Source organism: Talpa occidentalis, unplaced genomic scaffold, assembly GCF_014898055.3.
Source record: "Talpa occidentalis isolate TD23 unplaced genomic scaffold, MPIMG_talOcc4v2.1 talOcc4.7, whole genome shotgun sequence".
In the NCBI taxonomy this organism is placed as follows: Eukaryota; Metazoa; Chordata; class Mammalia; order Eulipotyphla; family Talpidae; genus Talpa; species Talpa occidentalis.
In genome coordinates this window covers 122,594,962-122,616,681 of record NW_023605083.1, presented here as the reverse complement: position 1 = coordinate 122,616,681, position 21,720 = coordinate 122,594,962, and the positions used below count along the sequence as shown (strand labels likewise).

Below are 21,720 nucleotides of genomic sequence, written 5' to 3'. Positions count from 1 at the left end.
TTGGTTACCGTTTGGCCTTGCACTGAATTGGCCAGAAACAGATATTCCCAGGCACTGGTTTGTTTTAGAGCAGGGGGAGTAACTTGGTAGTCTACTACATCTTTGAATATTTACCATTTTCCAGGCTTTTTCAGCCACAGTTGTTTGTGACCAGTTCATCAGAACTCCTTCCTCCTCCCTCCCTTGGAAAGCCCTTTGTGTACTACTGGGCTCCGGCCTGTCTCTGTGACCCTTGGAGAGGCAGGAAGTGGAGTCAGCTTTTGAGCTGGTCTCTCAGCATAATCCTAAGAAGCCAGGGCTTCCTTTCCCTCCTTTTTTTTTAATAAAGATTGATTGATTTCTGCATACGAGAACTGGGGTACAGACCAGAGGTATGGAGGGTGAGAGGATTCACCAGAGACAGAGTGGGGAGCAGGAATGGCAGACTGACTGAAATACACTGCTCAGGGAGCAGCGGGCCAGACAGGAGAGGTCTGCTGTGCCATGTGGGTAGCTCCCTGGCCAGGGATCGAACTGTGGCTAGCTTCACAGTGGTGTGCTCAACCCCTTGCGCCACCAGGGAGGCCTTCCTTTCCCTCTTTACTGTTATGCCAAAATTCAGAGAACTTTCTTTTTGAAAGGAATCTGTGGGCCTCAGATGCACATTCCCTCTGCTCTCCACTATAGTGTCTGACCCCACTTGGCAATACCGCAGGTTTCCTCAAAGGCCCTTTTCCCAAATGGTAATTTGACCCTTTTCCCCAGAGTCCTCCAGGGTTGGGGCAGAGCCATAGAAAGCTCGAACTCCTGACACAGACCATATGGACCCACTCCTGGGGTGTAAGAATTTCTTCAGGGTATGCTTTATTTATCTCTGCATACCCTAGCTTGTAGGCTTTCAGTGGTAGGAAGTGTTTGTACTTTTACAGACTGTACTAATAATAGCTTTACATCTAAAAAAAAGAACATTCAAAATTAATAATTTTTGTACTTTAAAGGGTCTATTATCCAGAATATATAAAGAGCTCTTACAGTGCAGCAATAAAAAAGATAAATAACCCAATTAAAAAGTGGCAAAAGATTTGAAGAGCCATTTCTCTAGAGATGGTATAAGCATGGCCATTAAGTACATGAAAAATACATCGTTAGACATTAGAGAAATGTGAATCAAAAGCATGCAATACTTCTTCACACTTGCTAAGATGTCTGCAATCAAAATGGCAGACAAAGAGAAGTTTTGGTGAGGATGTGGAGAAATTGAACCCTCCTAAGTTGCTGGTGAGGATAGGCAATGGTGCAGCCACTGTGGAAAACAGTTTTGCATTTCCTCAAAAAGTGAAACACAGAGTTACCCACCATCTAGCAATTCTACTACCAAGTGTAGATTCATGGAATCAGAAATGTGTCTATACAAAAACTTGTGCAGCAGTGTTTATTGCAGCATTATAGCCAAAAAGTAAGAACAACCAATGTCTTATTGATGAATGAGTAAATAAACTGTGGTATCTCCATGCAATGGCATATTATCTGGCAGTAAAAAGGATGAAGTGCTGATGTGAGCCACAGCATAGATGAACCTTGAAAATATGGTGAGTGGAAGAAGCCAGGCACAGAGGGTCTCAGGATACCATTTTTATGAAATATCCGGAATAGGCAAATCCATAGAGACAGAAAGTAGATTAGGGGGTTACCAGGGGAGAGGGGAATAGGGAGTAACTGCTAATGGGCACAGTGTTTCTTTTTTGGGGTCATGCAAATGTTCTAAAATTAGATGGTGATGGTTGCACGGGTCTGTGAATATACTATAAACCATTGAACTATATACTTAAATGGAGTGAATTTTATGCTATATAAATTATGTCTCATCAAAGCTGTTATAAAAAGAAGAACATTTAACTTTTTGATGAACATGAACTGTTCTGGCAAAAATCAGAACAAAACAGGGCCTCCCTGGTGGCACAAGGGGTTAAGTCTCAGCACCATGAAGCTATTGTTCGATCCCTGACCAAGGAGCTGACCCACATGGCGCAGCAGACCTCTCCTGTCTCACCTGCTGCTCTTCTCAGCAGTGTATTTTAGTAAATCTGCCTGTTCTGCTCCCCACTCTGTCTCTGGTGAATCCTCTTACCCCTTCACATCTCTAGCCTACACCCCAGTTCTTGTATGCATAAATAAATAAATAAATCTTTTAAAAAAATCGGGACAAAACAGTAAAAAACTTTCCATCATCCAGTCGATTACCTAACCATTCAAGCCAGTTTTTCTGCAGTCCCTTCCAGTCCTTTTCCCAACACTTTGGAAATTTGACATACTTATGATAGAGCTATCTTTATATTTTGGTAGGGCTTTCTGTACATTTTATAATTTATACTTTTAACAAATATTTATTTATTTTAATATTTTATTTTATATAATTCTTATATCATATTTCATTTTTGCACAATGTATGCATTTTCATTTTGGTTATATTCCCCATACAATTGCACCCCCACTTATTTTGACGCTAATCCTTCCTCTTCCCGCCCCACCCCCCACCCTAGTGTGTCTCTGGTTTATAGTTGCTTGTTGATTTTGATTTTTACTTTTTTTTTTTTTTAAAGATTTATTTACTTATTTGTACAAGCACTGGGTACAGTCAGAAGCACGGAAGGGTGAGCAAATTCACCAGAGCCAGAGCAGGGAACAGAACAGGCAGACTGACGAAATACACTGCTGAGAGGAGCAGCAGGCGGCAGGAGAGGTCTACGCGTTATGTGGGACCCTCGCCCAGTGGCCAGGGATTGAACCAGCACATGTGGGACCCTCGCCTGGTGGCCAGGGATTGAACCGACGCTGCAGAGGCTGCAGGCTGCTTCGCAGCCCAGTGCTCAACCACTGTGCCACCAGGGGAGGCCCTGATTTTTACTTTTAACAAATATTTATTGAGTTCTTAAATGTGCCAGAAACTCTGCCAAGTGTGAGGACACAGCATGATTAAAAAACTATTCCTGCCACCCTCATACACTGTTGGTAGAAGTGTTGACTGCTCCAGCCCCTGTGGAAAACAGTATGGCGCTATCTCATAATATTAAAAATAGATCTACCATATGATCCAGCAATTTCACTCCTAAATAGTTACTGAAGAATGCGCAAACACTAACTTGAAGGAATGGAAGCATTCCTATGTTCGTTGCAGCCTTTTTTACACTATAACCAAGTTAGGGAGACAGCCCAAGTACTCAGAATAGATGACTGGATCAGATAGGTGTGGTATATATACACAGTGGAATACTACTCAACTATATAAAAGATAAACTCTTGCCATTTGTGACAACGTGGATGGAACTGGAGGGGGGTGGATAATGTTGAAACAAGTCAGAAGGAGAAAAACAAATACTAGGTGGTTTCTCTTATATGTGGAATATAGAGAAAAAAACAAAGGGTCAGATAAAACCAAATGAATAACAACCCTTAGAATATGACAAAATAAAGGCTATCAGAGGGAGAGAGAGGGGAGCAGAGTGGGAAGGGGGCACAGTGGACTATGGTGGAGGATTATGGGTGACTAGTGGTGGTGGGTGTGAGCCCTAAATCATATACAGTTTTGTAAACAAGTGTCTCCTCAATTTAATAAATAAATAAACAAACAAACAGAAAACACGTCCTGCCCTCAAGAGTAATCCTCTGATTGCTATTGACCAGGAAGTATCATTTCCATTGAACAGAAAAGGAAATCAAGGCTCAGAGAAGTTAAGTGAAATTTCTGAAGTGGCCCAGCTGGTGACTTACAGAGCCAGGGCTAAACCTAGGCCTCTCACTGCCGGGTCTAGGATCTAGACCAGCATCCTGTTTTCTGGTTCTCTAGTGGCACTTTTTTGCCTCTTAGCTTATTGACTCTCTGGAATGTTGGCTATGCAAAGCCTCACCCCTGCTGTAAGTAGAAACCCAAGTTCCCACAGCCATAACTGTGATGGGGCCAGTGTTTAAACATAAGATCTGTGAGACTATCAGTGAATGTAAGTTTGGTTTAAGAAACAAAAACCACACAAATATCTTTGCAAAAAAACTATTAACTTTATCTCTGGGTAGTGTGTGTAATTTCCCTGTGCTTCTCTATGCCTTGTTTTCTGTGATCAGCATGTGCTAGCTTTGCCGAAAGAATGTATGGTTACATAAATCAGTGTGTGCACATGTGGGCATGCATGCATTTGGTGACAGGCAGTTACATTCCAGAAGTTGCCGTGGGATCTGCTAAAAGCAAGCCTATGTCATGTTTGCCACTGTCCAGGTTATCAAGAAGAAGCTTGTGGGATCCGTGAAGGCATTGCAGAAGCAGTACGTGTCCTCGGACGCGGTGGTCACCAGCGAAGACGGAGATGCTAACACCATGTGCAGTGCCTTGGAGGCTGTGTTCATCCACGGCCTGCATGCCAAGCACATCCGGGCTGAGGCTGGAGGAAAAAGGAAGAAAAGTGCCCACCAGAAGCCTCTGCCTCAGCCTGTCTTCTGGCCCCTCCTGAAGGCCGTCACCCACAAGTGAGAGGAGTGAGGAGGTTTAGGGTGGGATTCAGAGTGTGGGACACCCAGCTCTTCCTCCCCAAGAGGAAGAAACCAACAGAGAGTTTTATGTTATAGAACAGGTGGGTGAGGTGGGGATTATCATTAAACCAAGCCTCCCAGCCACAGTGCCTATAGACAGCCAGTCCCTCACCCCTCAGGCAGTGGCCTGGGCTGCTTTGAACCCCTCGGTTGGTCGCCTTTGGCAGGAGCAGCCCTTTACCTCACTGAGGCAGTTAGGTAGTTGTCACAGAGGTTGTGTGGCCTGCAAAGCCGGAACACTTGACTACCTGGCCCTTTACAGAAGAGGTTTGCTTACCCTGCCTGTTAATGTTCGAACATCTGGGTGCTAAATATGATACTCATAGCAAGTTATGAGATTTAAAAAAAAAAAACAAGAGTGGCCTCCTTGGTGGCACAAGCAGCCACTGCAACATGAGTTCGATCCCCGGCCAGGGAGCTACCCACATGGTGCAGCAGATCCTGTCTCAGCTACAGATCCTCTCAGTAGTATATTTCAGTGGATCTGCCTGTTCTGCGCCCCACTCTGTCTCTGGTGAATCCTCTCAACCTCCCGTGCCTCTGGCCTGCGCCTCAGCTGTTGTATGCATAAATAAATAAATCTTTAAATAAATAAATAAAAGAAGAGTGGAATCCCGATAGAGCATCTTAGTATTCTCCCTGAGACATGTGACTTTTTGGCCCTGTTCCCAACTGGGCTTTCAAGCCTGCACTAAGGCCTCTGGGGGCTGTTAATGCTACCTTTGGCCCCAAGGCACCTTATCAGTCTCTCATCTTCCCTCCTTGCCTGCTGCCATGGCCTTGTCTGAATTTCTTGCCTTACTCCAGGGTGATGATAGCTTTCTAATTGTCCCCCTTATCTCATTTTGCCTTTCCGTAGGCTAGTTAGCTGATGCACATTTACTGAGCTTCAGCTAACGGTTCTGTCGCTGAGTCCTGTAGCGCGTGGTCCACTCCTGCAGAGGAGCCCTGCCACGGTGACTGTAGTGGCTCAGAGCAGGGGCCTCTACGTCAGACAGAGGCAGTCAGACTAGGTGTGGTACACATGGGGTCTGGCCTGTGCCAGAGGAACCCACCCGGAAGTCCACATAGCTGTGATCAAGTCACTTTCCTGTGCAAAACCCGTAGCCTACAAGCACCCAAATGCTTCCCTGGAGACTGACTTACTAGGTTAGGGTCCTAGACTAGGTTAGGGTCCTAGAAGCTGTATCCCGAACAATGTCCCCTGCTGATTCAGATGTCCGGCAGGTTGTGAGGGCCATCAGCCCACTTTGTCTCACCAGTTTGATACTCAAGATCCTGCATTACCTGGTTTTGCAACCAAATCACCCACTCTCCTCCCCAAGTGGTAATCGGAGTACTCATCACTACTATTACAGGCCTCTTGCTTTCCTGTCCTTTAAGCCTCTCTTCTGTCAGTCCCTGTGCCTAGAAGTCTCCTTCCATCTTTACCTCTTAAAATCCCTCAACTGCCCTGTCCATGGCATTTTCCTCACTGCAGCCTGGGCATGATTGCCTGGCCCCTTCCCCAGCTGTGCTAACAATGGTGCTCACCTCTGTGTGCTCTTGAAAGGCAGCTCCCTGGACTGAGGGCAGGGCATGTCCTCACCTGGGTCCTCACAGCTCCAAGAACCTTGAACTTAGGGGGCTCAGCACTCATGTTTTGGATGAGCAGATGATGTCTGCTCATAGGGCCCATAGGCTGGTTGTAATGAAAATGTCCTTTGTGACATCAACCTCAACTGGGGGTCAGAGTTTAATATTCCTAAACTGCCCTCAAAACTCTGTTGTCCAAGAGTTTTTCATGCCTGTATATATTTGCATTCTTGCAATACTGGTTCTTGCTAGTTGGCGAAGAAAATGATATCTCAGTGATTTGAAATCGTTTCTTGAAAAAAGTTGTTCTCCCTATTCCCAGACACATCATCTCGGAATTGGAGCACCTGATCTTTGTCAGCACGGATGTGGGCCGCTGCCGGGCCTGGCTGCGGCTGGCCCTCAATGATGGCCTGATGGAATGCTACCTGAAGCTGCTCCTCCAGGAGCACGCCCAGCTGTGCGAGTACTATCAGCCCACGGCCCTGCTTCGAGATGCTGAGGAGGGCGAGTTCCTCCTCAGCTTCCTGCAGGGACTAACATCCTTATCCTTTGACCTCTCCTACAAGTCCGCCATCTTGAATGAGTGGACGCTTACTCCACTGGCCCTTTCTGGGCTTTGCCCACTCTCTGAACTTGACCCTCTCACTACCTCTGGCACAGAACTACAGCGGAAGGAGTCTCTGGATTCAATTTCCCATTCCTCAGGATCAGAGGACATCGAAGTCCAGCACTCAGGCCATAAGATCCGCCGGAACAGGAAGCTCACTGCCTCCTCCCTCAGCCTGGACACAGCAAGTTCATCCCAGCTGTCTTGCAGCCTAAACTCTGATAGCTGCCTGCTCCAAGAGAATGGGTCCAAGAGTCCAGACCGTTCTGAGGAGCCCATGTCCTACGACTCAGACCTGGGGACAGCAAATGCAGATGATTCAGACCCATCCCTGCAAGAGTGAGTACCCCTCCCCCGCTCCTTCCCTCTCTGGTCCTTCCTCTTTCTCTCCCTCCCTTCCTCCCTTTCTCTAACGGGATTGTCACTAAGCACTGAACCCTGATCACTGAACTCTTATTAGGGTATAAAAAAAAGACTAAGTGGCACCATCTTACTTCCTCAGGGCCTGGAGTTGCAGGGGCTGTAACTGGAGGGGAATGGGTTTATACAGGACTCAGACAGAACTGGTTCAGGCTCCAGCTCTGCCCACTGTGTGACCTTTCACAAGTTTTTTAATCTCTGAGACTCTGTGAAAGAAATTGGCTTCTTCATCTAGAGGAAAGGAAACTAATAGTTCAGAGCTATATTTCCAACTTCCCAAAAATATAGTGGAACCTAATGCATTTGGGTGACCTCCTGTGACCTCCTGGAGGACACACAGCATGAATGGTGCCTACAGGGGGTGGTCAACAAGGGGGTGCAGCAGGTATGTGGAGGAGGGGTGCAGAGGGGATGAGCTCCACTAGAGAAGGGAGCCTGGGCAGAGCCTTTTGCATGCAGATTTTTTTTTTTTAACTGCTTTATTTTATTTTATTTTTTAAAGATTTTATTTATTTATTTATTTATACATGCACTGGGTACAGTCAGAAGCGCGGGAGGGTGAGAGAATTCACCAGAGCCAGAGCGGGAAGAGAAGCAGGCAGAAGGACCGAAGTACACTGCTGAGGGGAGCAGCGGGCGGCAGGAGAGGTCTGCACGCCATGTGGGACCCTTGCCCGGTGGCTGGGGAGCAGCCAGGGATTGAACCGGCGCTGCAGAGGCTGCGGGCAGCTTTGCAGCCCAGCGCTCAACCACTGCGCCACCAGGGGAGGCCCTGCATGCAGATTTTTTAACATTAATTTTTGGTTAAAAAACAAATTTTAAGTATACAGTGAGGTCTCTTCCACCCCTGTAGCCATAATTATCGCTATCTCACATGTTCTTTCAATGCTTCTAAATGTATCTATGACAAATAACAAATATGCAGATTTTTTTAAGTTTCTCATTTCTGATCCCTTTCCCACAAAAGCTAGTATAAATACACTATTCTACACCTTCTAGTGGGGAGTTTTTCTTTTCTTTTTTAAAAGATTTATTAATTTATTTATTTATACAAGCACTGGGTATAGTCAGAAGCGAGGGAGGGTGAGAGAACTCACCAGAGCCAGAGCGGGGAACAGAACAGGCAGACCAACAAAACACAACTGCTGAGGGGAGCAGCGGGCGCGGCAGGAGAGGTCTACGCACCATGTGGGACTCTCGCCTGTCAGCCAGGATTGAACCGGCACTGCAGAGGCTTCGGGCAGCCCAGTGTTCAACCGCTGCACCACCGAGGAGCCCTGGTGGGGAGCTTTTCATATCAGCATTCTTTCTCTTTTTTTATTGAAATTTTTTCCATTGTATGAATGTCTTTCAGTTGGTTGTATCAGCCCTGTATTTAATGGACATTGGAGTTCCGAGTTTCTATATATACCCATGTGTCTGGTCTTTTGGTTCTGTGCAGGTATCTCTGTTCTGTAAATTTCCAGAAGCAAAATTGCTGGACCAAAGGATAAATTAATTGGTAATTTTCATAGACACTGCCTATTTATAACCCATCATGATGGACCTGTTTCCTCTCAGCCTGTCCACAGAAGGTGTTATCACACCTTTGGATGTTTGTTCATCTGACAGGTCAAAAGTGGTAACCTTTTATTAAGCATTTCACTCAGATCCATGTTCCAGCAACCTGTGTTTCAGACCAGGTTTCCCACCTGGTATGGAAATAGCACCAGGACTGGGTGGTGTTGGGGACTGCCTTGGAGCAGAATTGGTTTCAGTCCTGGTTCCACCAGTGGCAAGTCCAATAATGTTAGGCAGATTGCTTACGATTTTGCAGTTGTGTTTTTCCATTTTTTTAGAGATTCCCTCATAGGCCTGTCTGAGAATTAAGTCAGAGGCCTACTGCTTAGTTGTGTACATCAGAATGTCTTATAGGTAGGCCCCAGAAATAGCTTCTGAGCACACGAGCACATTAGATAGAATTTCACATATCAAAGGGAAGATTTCAGCAACGATTTGGGAAGGCACAGCCCTGTGCCGGTGATGGCTGGGCCCCAGCGTGACTTTGGCTCATCCACTAGTCTAGTCTAGTCCTTCCTGGCCTCTCCTTCCTCCTAGAGACCAGCCAGCCTTCTCTCTGTCATGTGTCTTAGGTTTATCTTTGATGAGTCTTGTGATTGGAAAATTCCAGCTTAAGGTCATTGAATCAGTGACCAGCCACCTCCTTGTGTGGAAAGTGCTGTCCTGGGGATTAGGGGGAGTTCAAGGGAAGAGGGTCAGGAAGGACAGGGCAGCAGTGGACAGTGATGTGAGGGACTGGTGAACACGACCCTGCCAGGTGCACATATCTAGCACCGCCTTTCTGAGAGCTGACCTTGAAGTTAGTCCTTGAGCTTCCATAGAGACCAGCATTCCCTTGAGTGTATGTTTTAAGAGTAAAGATTCTCACTGTCAAACGTAAGTTACTTTTATTATGTGACTTAACTGTAACTTAAAATCATTTAAATGCAGTTTAATTTTATATTTAAAATCATTTAAACATACTTAATTTTAAGGTAACTTAAAAATGTAAGTACCTTGTGTTTATGACTTCCAACTTAAAAAATTCAAACATAAGTTGAATATGAAAGTACAACCCACATAGCATTCAAATGAAATTTATTCATTTAATGTTTTACAGAAACCAAATCACCGTTTGCCTTGTGATCAGTAGACTCTTTTGTGTTTGTGGAGTCTGAGTTATAATTATCCCCAAGGAGCCCAGTTCAGGTCCTGTCTGGTGGTTACGCTTCAAACTCTGGAGCCCAGGTGCCTGAGTCATACCTTAACCAGCCTTGTGACCTTGAGTGAGTTACTCAGCCTTGCCGACCTTGGTGTCCTCTGTGAAGTGGGGGTTGCTGGGAAGATGAAGTGAGTTGAGAAATGTGAAGTGCTCAGAGCAGTACCTGACACATGCCAAGTGCTTAGTAGGTGGTGTTGTCGTGTCACTGCTGGGGTCCCTGACATCAGCTCTCCCTCTGCTTGTGTCTGTCTGCACAGCCACAAGACCTTGGTTAGTAATATTTGTCAGACCTCATTCTCAAAAAGCCATCCCTTGGGGGAAGTGGTTCTAGCCCTCTGCTTTTTGTCAGTGGCTCTGGGCTGCCAGAGAGCACCATGTACCACCACGACATTATACATAATACATAAAACCACAGATTTAGAACCATTCTGCAGGGAGACTGCCATCCAGGTTCTGCAGGTTGTGCATCACATTTACTGTTTTTTTTTTTGTGTGTTTTTTTTTTTAAGATTTATTTATTTATTTATACAAGAACCGGCGTACAGGCCAGATGCACGGGAGGATGAGAGGATTCACCAGATACAGAGCGGGGAACAGAACAGGCAGACTGATGAAATACACTGCTGAGGGGAGCAGTGGGGGTGACAGGAGAAGTCTGCCGCGACATGTGGGAACCTCACCAGCCGGCCGGGATCGAAACGGCGCTGCACAGGCTGAGGATAGCTTCATAGCACGATTCTCAACCGCCTGCGCCACCATGGGAGGCCCCGTGCATCACACTTATTTCATATGTACACACTACATGTGTGTATGTATACGCACATGTACAGAGCATATTTACTTTTATCAGATAGGTTTTTTTTTTTAAGATTTTATTTATTTATGCATACAAGAGCTGGGGAACAGGCCAGAGATGCAGGGGTTGGGGGGGTGAGAGGATTCATCAGAGACAGAGTGGGGAGCAGAACAGGCAGACTGACTGAAATACACTGCTGAGGGGAGCAGCGGGTGAGACAGGAGAGATCTGCTACACCATGTGGGTTGCTCCCTGGCCAGCCAGGGATCGAACTCATGCTGCAGAGGCTGTGGATTGCTTCATAGTGCGGTGCTTAACCCCTTGCGCCACCAGGGAGGCCCCCTATCCAATAGTTTTCTAAATGAAAACACTAAGTCTTAAAATTTTTGAATACAAAGATTTTAGAAAATGCTGCCCTGAGCCACACAGAAATGGGAAGCCTGGAAATGGAAACTGTTTCACTGTTTCATTTCCTTAAGAGTTTTGAAATTTTTCTTTCCTTCAAAATCTTATCTATCTTAGAACTTTTTTCCAGTTGGAATGCATATTTCTCTTAGTCTCTTTGAATCCCGAAGACCAGTAATGATTTGGTGAAGGCCCATGAACTTAGTTTCACCTTGTCGACCTTGGCTTTGACTCTTAAGTTATCACCCAAGCTTCTTGCTTGTTTGGGGGTGTTTCTGCTGGTGTCAGTCCACTCAGTCTGCTCTGTCACTCAAATCTTTCTCACAGATTAGGGGTCACTTACAATTGATAACTGCTTTGGTAATGCTGGTAAAGCCTCCTTGTACACAAATGCAACAATGTAAAGGAAGAAAGATGATAATGCTGGCCGGCCAGGGATTGAACTCATGCTGCAGTGGCAGTGGATAGCTACATAGTGCTGTGTCTTAACCCCCTGCACCACCAGGGAGGCCCAAAACCCACCATTTTAAAATAGAAGATTCACTGTTTTTTAGTGTAATCACTACTGTCTAATTCAAGGACATTTTCATTACCCTGTAAGGAAAGCCCTTACCCATTAGCTATTGTGGATAGTTAATATACAGGGAATCTTATAATATGTAGCCTTTTGTGACTGACTTCCTTCATTTTGTATGTTTTGGAGGCTCATCCATGTTATAGCTTGTATCATGGCTGAGTAATGCCATCAGATGGCTGTACCATACTTTGTCCATTCATCAGTTAGTGCGACATTTGTTATCCACTCAAAAGTTAATACTTTTGGGCTGCCCCGGTGGCACAGCGGTTGAGCGCTGGGTTGTGAAGCTGCCCGCAGCCTCTGCCATGCCGGTTTGATCCCCTGCCGCCTGGCAAGGGTCCCACATGGCGCGCAGACCTCTCCTGCCGCCCGCTGCTCCCCTTAGCAGTGTACTTCGTTGCTCTGTTCTCCCCTCTGGCTCTGGTGAATTCTCTCACCCTCCGCGCTTCTGACTGTACCCAGTGCTTGTATAAATAAATGAATGAATCTTAAAAAAAAAAAAAAGTTAATACTTTTGAGCTATTATGGATGACATTGGGCACGGCCCTGACTCTTCCTTCCATTTTTGTAAAATTTTCAATTCTTTTTTTGGGCATATACCTAAAGAGCAGAATTGCTGAGTCATATGATAACTCTGTTTCACTTTTTGAGGAACTGCCAAGGTTTTCCACAAAGGCTACACCACTTAACATTTTCACCAACAGCATATGAGAATTCTAATTTCTCTGTCTTTGCCAATGTTGTTACTCTCTGCCTGTCTTATTGTAGTCATTCTTGTTGGTGTAAAGTAGTGTCTCTTGTGGGTTTTTTTTTTTTAAAGATTTATTTATTTATTTATACAAGCACTGGGTACAGTCAGAAGTGCAGGAGGGTGGGCCTCCCTGGTGGCGCAGCGGTTGAGCACTGGGTTGCGAAGCTGCCCGCAGCCTCTGCAGCGCCGGTTCGATCCTTGCTGCTCCCCGGCCACCGGAGGAGGGTACCACATGGCGCGCAGACCTCTCCTGCCGCCTGCTGCTCCCCTCAGCAGTGTACTTCGGTCCTTCTGCCTGCTCTGCTCCCTGCTCTGGCTCTGGTGAATTCTCTCACCCTCCTGCGCTTCTGGCTGTACCCAGTGCTTGTATAAATAAGTAAATAAATAAATAAATATCTTTAAAAAAAAAAAGTGCAGGAGGGTGAGAGAATTCACCAGAGCCAGAGCGGGGAACAGAACAGGCAGACTGATGAAATACACTGCTGAGGGGAGCAGTGGGCATGGCAGGAGAGGTCTGCCACACTATGTGGAACCCCTGCCCGGGGTCGGCGATCTAACCGGTGCTGCAGAGGGTACCGGCAGCTCGCAGCCCAGCACTCAAATGCTGTGCCACCAGGGGAGGCCCTCTTTTGTGGTTTTGATTTGCATTCACAACTGCTAATGATGTTGAGCATCTTTTCATGTGGTTATCAGCTATTTGTGTGTCTTTGGAGTAATGTCTGTGCAAATCCTCTGCCCATTTTAAAATTGGGATATTTGCCTTTTTACTATTGACCTGTAAGAGCTCTTTATATTTTCTAGATATTATAACTTTATCACTATATAATATTTGCATGTAAGATATACAAAATAATGAAATATGCAAATATTTTCTTAATCCGTCTTTTCACTTTCTTGACAGTATTCTCTTCAAGCATAAAAATTTTTAATTTATTCAATTTATTGTTTGATTATGCCTAAAATGTCATATTTGAGAAATCATCACCTAATCCAAAGATTAGGAGATTTACACCTGTTTTCTTTTAAGTGTTTTATAGTTTTAGCTCTTACATTTAGGTCTTTGGACTAACTTGTATATGGTATGAGATAGGGTCCAACTTCATTCTTTTACATGGGACTTCTCATTTATCCCTGTGTCATTTGTTAAAAAGATTATTCTTTCCTCATGAATGTATGGGTTGGTAGCCTACTCTTCACGAAAATGTCTTAGAATGTTGTCCAGGGTTATGATGTAAGAGCAGAGCTCAGCTAGAAGACAGTCAGATAAAACTGGAATCCCAGAATCCTCCTGTCCCTAAGCCTACATTGAGTGGGGGTTTGATGTGTCTTCTGGATCCAGTCTCAGCCACTAGGGCAGTGGTGTGCAACCTTTGCACTCTAGATAGCTTTGTTGCCTTCTGAACCTCCATTTTTCTGTGACCTGCTCCATTGGGTTCATAAACATAGGCGGAGACAGCAAATAGCTTTACTTCAGAAACAGAATGTGGAGTCTCATGAAGCCTCAGGAGAGGGAGGAGCAACCACTGGCTAGTGCACATTCCAGAAGGCCTAGAAGTATGTTTTTGTGCTTGAGTGTGTGCGTGTGTATGTACACAGTCAGTAACATTGATTCCCTGTGGCCCCAGAAGCACCACTGAAATATAGGAAGTGTGAGGCCCCTTGGGAGGAGTGAGCAGGGGCACCCTAGGTCCCCCCATACTTGTGTACACACTTGTCCTTTTTGTGTACACTGACCTCCAGCAGCAATTTCTGCGAACAAGAAGCATCTCTGACACCCAGTCAAGCTCTGGAGTAGATCAGACCTTGCACCCCACCCCAACCCTCTGCTCAGTTACTGTTGAAGAACAAAGTAGGACCTCATGTCAGCTAAACATGTCCCATGTTGCAGGGTACAGAGTCTTGGTGCCTGAGCTGCTTGAGCTGATGTGGAGCCCAGCCCAGTTCACCAGGACTCTGCTGCAGCCGGCCTGGGGAGATGATTGCCCACACAACCATTTGTGTGATTGAGCAAACTCCAGATCCACAGTTAGCCTGTTTAGAAGGTAAAAGGTGGAGTTCCTGTTCGCACTAAATCCCTTTTCTCTTTTTTATGAGCTTTTTCACCTAAGATCCTGGCCTCCACGACTCACCTGCCCAGCCAGTCTGCCCAAGTCTGGACTGGGGAGAGTCCTTGGTGGGGAGTGTTGACGGAGGAGAGCTGTGTGGGAGCTGTGGAGTGCCGTGGGTGATTAAGAGCATGGTGTTTGTTTTGTTTCTTAAAAATCACAAAACAGTCTTCTATTCTTAACACTGCCCCAGTACCCTGAGGCATTCTAGCTAAAAACCCAACCTGTCTCACAGGTTTCTTTGTTTAAAAACTTCTAGGGTGTTGTCGGAATTCAGCAAAGCCCAGGTAAACTCTGTGCCAACCAACGGACTGAGCCGAGAAGTGGAGACTCCCACCCTGCAGGTCTCGCTCTTCCCCCGCCACGAGGACACCAGCACATGCCTGCACTTTGATGTGCCTGCAGAGCCCCTCCCTGCCCAGGCCTCCACTGGGACTCCAGATGGTGGCCCCAAGCAGGAGCCACTCTTCCAGGCACTTGGCACCCTGGGCTCGAAGCCACTGGGCACGGCCCTAACTCTTCCTTCCAGGAGCACTTCAGGCCAGCAGCCTCCTAGTCCTGTGAGAGAGACCTCCAGAGCAGTTGGCCAGAGAAGTAGCCAGCAGAAGCCCCTGGAGGACGACAGAGCTGGCCAGAGCCTTGGGGTTCCATCACCCACAAGTGCGGTGAGTGATGCGAGCTGTTTGGGGAGCGGTCTTGGTGAAATGTCCTGGAGCTGGTGCAGTTTCCCCAGCTAATGACCTCAAGTGGTCTCTATTACCATCTTCCCATTAGCGCCCCTCTTCTACATGGTGTTGGTATTCGTAGCATCATGGCAATGGGACAAATGTTACTTGGTGTGTAAGGAGTGGATAGGATCAACCACTTCCCATGGGCCTGTCAACTTCACATTGACCCTGTTGGAGAAGCTAAGTCTCATCTGATCACGGACTCTCAACTCCTAACCACTCCCACTTTCTAGCAGAAGACTTGGGCAAAGCACTTACCTCACTGAGTCTTGATTTCCCTCTTAGCACGGGTTAATATTAAACTGCTCTTTCCTAAATGTCAGGAGATGATATGTTCACTTTGCAGCCATGAACCAGGTTTAGGACTGCGCTGTTCCTAGGGCGGCCATCAGCCATATGTGGCCCTCGAGCACTTAAAATGAGGCCAGTCCAAAGTGAGATAGGCTGCGTGAAAGAGTTTGAAGGTTTAGTATTAAAAAAAGTAAAATATTTCACTAATCACTTTTTGATTGTTCACCTATTAAGAGGAAAGTGGTAATATTTTAGATATGTTGAGCTACAGAAAATATATGACTAAAATTAATTTCACGTTTCTTTTGATGTTTTAAAAACATGGCTACTAGGACATTTTAAAATGACATCTGTGCCTCACAATATGTTTCTGTTGGACAGCGCTGTTCTGGAATAAACCAGTCCAGTCTGTTGATAACGCAGGGGGCAGGGGTCGTCAGCCCTGGGAAACTCCTGGAGGGAGCCAGGACTCTTGGCTCAGGGATGCTGTAGTCAAGCCATGAAGCAAGCTCTTGGGCCTTGACACATTTGTTCTTATGCAGCGCTTGGCATTTCCCAAAGTTACTGACTTTTCTTGAGGGTTGGTAGGGAAGGTCTGTGTGTGATGTCTGCCCCCGCCATGGGGGGAGGGAGGGCAGCCGCTCAGGAACACTCAGGGTCGTATCCAGTTTGTGTTCTTTTACGTCTGGCGTCTGTCACTGAATGCTGTGACCGTGAGCTTCATCTCTATATCTCTATCTCTATCTCCATATATGGCGTGAGGCTGTAGTTCTTTCTCACTCTTCTTTAGTACTCCATTATAAGAAAACATCACAATGTGTCTATCCATTCTTCTGTTCATGGCCATTTGTGTTATCTCCAGGTTTTGGCTGTTGTGAAGACAGCTGCTGTGAATATGCCCATCTCTGATTCCGCAGTGGAACAGGGCAGGCAAGGCCTCTGCTCTTTAGGAAAATATTTGTCCTCATCATAATTACACTTGTAATAAGTGCTGGGAAGGAAAAGTTTCTGGAGTGACTTCATATTTGTGGCATCTGGGTGGTTGTGAGTGGGGTTTCAGTTTAACTCCCAGTGGATGGCATGTGGTTCCCCTCCCAGGTAGAGGGATTTCCCAGGCAGTCCCCGTGCTTGACATGGTGAGGACAGACTAGACAGAATGTGCTCTTTTGAAAGTGGTGCACAAACCTCATGTCTCACTCCTCAGCGTACTCCTCCCTGAGGTTTAGCTGTGTACGGTGACCTGACACCTTTCACAACTCAAGGTGGCACTTCTCTGTCTTGGGTCCCTGGTGGCAGGTGTTGCTGTGGCTTAGAGCCCTGGCCAGTAGTGGTTTTAACAGTGCCACTGTTAAAGGAGCAGGATGCAGGCCAGATGTGGTACCTGGTGTGAGCAGGTATTGGAAAGGAGTAAGAGGGAGACAGTGTGCTCCCTCTCCCCTTTATCCCTGGTGGGGGGCAGAGCACAGGGCTCTGAACAGGCCTGTGTGCAGAAGCCCCAAGGGCCTGGTGTTCCCTCTGTTTTTCTCTATTGCTTAAGAGAACAAAAGGTTTTCCTAGAGTCTGTTTCCCAGTGGCTGCATCGGGGCTTCTCTCGTGACCCCTCTTCTCCAGGCAGAGCGGTGTCCTCACCGGTAAACACACGTCTTCACAGGATTCACATTTGTCTCCTTCATTGCAGTTCCCTCACTCTACCCTTGTTACTTTATGTTAAAGACATTTGGATAATCAAGATTTATTCCCTCATCTTCTGTAACTCTGCCAGGCACAAAGGAAAATAATCATCTAACCAGCTTTGCAGGTTCTAGGATGGGGGTAAGCACAGAAGGCCACGGAGCCTGGGAGGGTGCCTGCCCCACTGGGGGTGGGAGGGATGGAAGGTGGGGGTGAATGACAAAAGCTGAGTCTCAGGGCTATTACCAGGGCTGGGAGGTCACGGGATATTCCAGGTATGTGCCTGGCCCCCGTGAGACTGCATGGACAGCCTCACAGTTGCTGGGGACTTGCTCCTCAGGCCCATTTTTCTTGGGAATTCCCCTGGGTCTCCATGACCTCAGAAGGCCTTGTTCAGAATGGAGTGATGTAAGTGGTGATCAATAGCCACCCTGACTGACACATTGTCCTGTCACTGGCCGGAGGAGGCACCTGCCAATTCCGAGGGCCCTTCAGAGGAAGCTGTCAAGTACCAACACTGTGAGGCTCCCCAATGCCTGACTCAGAACTTAACCACTCCATCTGGGCCAGCCCCAGCCCTGCCCCCCTTCCCCAACTATGGGAGCTGGGAGGGCAGTCTTGATGTAGGGGTTGGAAACAGCAACATGAGGGTGAGGTTAGTGGCACTTAACAGAACAGCTGTGCTGTTCCCAGCCCTTATGTGACTCATTTCCTCTGTGTAGACAGCCACTGGGGTGGCCCAGCCAGTTTCCTTGCCTCTGCTCTTGCACATTTAAACACAGAAAAGCAGGGAGGGCTTGAAATAGTAGGGTAAAGGAGCTAGAATCCATTCCCACAAGCCCCGCATCCCCCAGCCAGTGAGCAATTGCAGACTCAGACGGCAACAGAAGGGGAGGAGCAGGCCAGGCTCCCCGGGAGCTCTGGGTCCTGCGCATCCATGCCTCCCTCAAACCCTACAAGCAGGGCCAGAGCACCCTACATCCCTTTCACAAGTGGTGCTGAGACAACTAGAAATCCACCTGCAGAAGAATAAAGACGGCCCCTTAACTCAAAATAGGTCATAAACTTACAATGTAAGAGCTGAGAGGATTAAGTATTTTTTACTTTGGCTGAGGTAATGGTTTCTTAGATCTACTTCACCAATAGCACAGAGACAAAAGAAAAAATAGAAAAGTTGAACTTCATCAAAATTTAAAATGGCTGTGCTTCCAAAGAGCGCATCAAAGACAGCCCACAGAATTGGAAAAACTGTTTGCAGCTCAGGTACCTGGTAAGTACTGTCTGGAATATGTAAAGGACCCTAACAAGCTGAATCAGTTTCCTGGGGCTTCTGTAAGAAAGTACTATAAATTGGATGACTTAAAACAACAGAGATGTAGTTCCTACTCATTCTGAAGGCTAACTCCAAAATCCAGATGTTGGCAGGGTCCATTCCTTTGGCAGATTCTGAGGAGGAATCTGTTCCGTGCCTCGCTTAGCTTCTGACATTGCTAACTGCCCTTGGCATCTGGGCATACACGTGCATCCATCTGTTGCTCCATCCTCATGGGTCTCCTCCCTTTGTGTGTCTGTCTCCCTCTATACATGTCTTCTCCTTCCTGGTAAGGACATCAGCCATTTTGGATGAAGTGGCTGCCCTACCCCACTGTGATCCCACATTGACTAATTAATATGCAACAAATAGTCACACTCTGAGGTGCTGGGAGTTAGAATATCACTATACCTTTTGGGGGATGCAATTCAACCCATAACACAACATGAGAACAAACAGAATAAGGGAGCCAATTCCAAAATGGGTAAAGGACTGAAATAGGCATTTCTCCAAAGAAAATATGGAAAAGTACTCAGTGCATTAGACATTGGGGAGATGCATGTCAAACTCACAAGAGTGCTTCAGACCCACCAGAAACATCTGTAATGGACAAAAATCATCCACATACAGCTGTTCCTTGGCATGCGTTGGGGGTTGGTTCCAGGACCCCCCTAAATACCAAAATCCAAGGGTGTTCAAGTCCCACATCTAAAATGGTTTAGTGTTTACCTGTAAGCTATAGCACACCCCTCCCATGCACTTTAAATCATCTGTAGATTACTTATCACACCGAACACAGTCTATGTACTACATAAATAATTGTTGTGCTGTGTTGTTTAGGGATTAATGACAAGGAAGAAAGTCTGTGTGTTTAGTATAGACACAACCATCGTGGGCCTATTTTCAATCCATGGTTGGTTGAATCTGCTTTTGCAGAACTCATGGATTTGGAGGGCCAACTGTAATAATAAAGATTGAATTTGGGAGACATTGCAACCCCCCATGTGTGGCTGGTGGGAATATAAAATGATACAGCCACTTAGAAAAACAGTTTGGGACTTCCTCAGAGAGTTAGACATAATTACCACATGATCCATCAATTCCACTCCTAGCCATGTACCCAAGAGAATACAAAACAAGTTCACACAAAACTTTGTACATGAGTGTTCACAGCAGCACTATTCATAATAGCCAAGACGAGCAATCACCTATCAGGACATTGGATATATTCATATACATGGAAACATTACTTAGTAATAAAAAGGAACAAAGTACAGATGCAAACCACAACGCAGGTGAACCTACCTTGAAAACTATGCTGAGGAAAAGAAGCTAGTTACAAAGTCTGTGTGGCAGGGTAAGATTCGTTTATACAAAATATCCAACACAGGCATTGCCTTGAAGCAGCAGATTGTTGGTTGCCTAAAACTGGAATGACTGGGGGGAAGTAGGGAGTGACCGCTAGTGGGTGTGTTTCTTTTTGGAGTGATGATGGGATGGTTGTTCCACTCTGAATATACAAACTACTGAATTGTACACTTTAAATGGGTTAACTTTATGGTATGTGACTCTCTTCTCCACAAAGGGGTTTGGAAAAAACAATCTGCGTCTTTACTTTTTTTGCAATAGAAAAGCAAGAGCTGGATCTCAGAAGATGACTTCTATCGGCCTCCCCAAGAGCAGCCAGTGGAAAGTCCTCCAGATAACTCTCTAGACTCCTCCAGAGGGACCCCAGAGACAAGGCCCGGTCTCCGCAGGCATTTTTCTCAAGGACCAAGAAAAAGCTACTCCATGGGGGCCTTAGACAAAGCTTGCATGCCTTCCCCGGGACCCAGGAAAAGCCAGGCCACTGCCACGGCCCAGGAACATAAGAACTTCTGGGTGGTGCACCGCAGGCAGATGGGTAGGTGCCTCTGTGGGCCCGGGTGGCTTCTCTGGGCTGGGACGTGGCTCTGGAGAAAGCAGCTGCAAGACCCTGTTCTCCATTCCCAGCCCAGAGGTATCTTCCCTCAAGAAAAACCTCATTCCAATATGTAAAATAGGAACACTTTTCCTGAGAAATACAGGAGAGCGTTTCAGGAACGCTCATAAAATCTTAATTAAATCATACTCAAGACTACCTACAGAGTACAAAAATACCGTGCACATATTGAAGTGGAAGCTATTTTCCCTGAAATGATCCTCTGATTCCTGTGATTATGCAGAACTCTCGTTTCTGTCTGTAGCCCAGCGCAAACTGTGCCTCCCAGCCCCAGGTCTTTCTGCAGCTCCTTCCCAAGGCCTTTATCTCAGGTGGTTTATGTAACACCTCTGTGGGGCCTACCAGGTCTGCTCTGCTCAGCGTCCTCTGTGTGCTGTTCACAGTGAGGCCAGCCTTGTCTCCACACCCAGTGAAATTCAGGAACCATCACCTCAATTTTCTGTAACCTTCAAAAACAGATGAACAAACAAACAAAAAAAGCATGCCCTCGAGTGGCTCTCCTCTGCTGATTGCAGTGATGCAGCAAAGAATTTGACCAGGTCCCTGGGGGCCTGGCGTGGGGAATGTGGGTAGAGCCCTGGTCTCCATGCTGCTTTCTCTTAGGCTCTTCCCGCGGCCGCATGATGGCTGTAACCAGGCCAGGGAAGGGGCACTTTGTACCTAGGCCAACAGGTTCCTGGAGGGTAGGGAGACACTGTACAAGGGCTTGATGTCTCCCGGGCTGGTCCCGGCATGGAGAAGACAATCGTGTGTCTTTTGGACTCATGGCAGTATCAAGCAGCGTGTATACACATGCACGTACGTACTCAGCAAACATGTCCTGAGCACCTGTGGCATGCCAGGCATTTCTCGGTGCTGCAAACTGCATGTCCATGTCTTTATGGGATTTATACTCTAGTGCAGGGGGCAGAAAACGAGAAACAAGTGAACGTCTAGTGTGGGTGGTGGTAGTAACTGCCGTGGGGAGCAAGAATCAGACAGGGTGTACATTCTTTCCCTGTAACAGGAACATACTTGACGTATGTAGGGAACAGTAGAGGCTGGAGCAGAGGCGATTGAAATGGGGGTGGTGAGGGATAAGGTCAGAGTGATGGAGGCCTACTGGGCCAACAGGGGACTTTGGCTTTTACTGCGAGGGAGCCAGCAGCCACTGCAGGTTTGAGCAGAGACGTGATCTGCC

At 46.6% G+C, this 21,720-nt stretch overlaps 1 protein-coding gene across 3 annotated transcripts in view; it reads left to right on the top strand.

Annotated features, from left to right (window-relative positions):
• PLEKHM1 (pleckstrin homology and RUN domain containing M1) overlaps window positions 1-21,720 on the top strand; it is a 43,806-nt gene that overhangs the window by 6,362 nt on the left and 15,724 nt on the right. For all 3 annotated transcript variants that reach the window (XM_037495440.2, XM_037495441.2, XM_054688680.1), the window contains 4 exons: window positions 4,247-4,494; window positions 6,455-7,081; window positions 14,817-15,222; window positions 20,189-20,462. In XM_037495440.2, coding sequence (XP_037351337.1) covers window positions 4,247-4,494; window positions 6,455-7,081; window positions 14,817-15,222; window positions 20,189-20,462 — 1,555 coding nt within the window. The remainder of the gene's footprint in view (window positions 1-4,246; window positions 4,495-6,454; window positions 7,082-14,816; window positions 15,223-20,188; window positions 20,463-21,720) is intronic.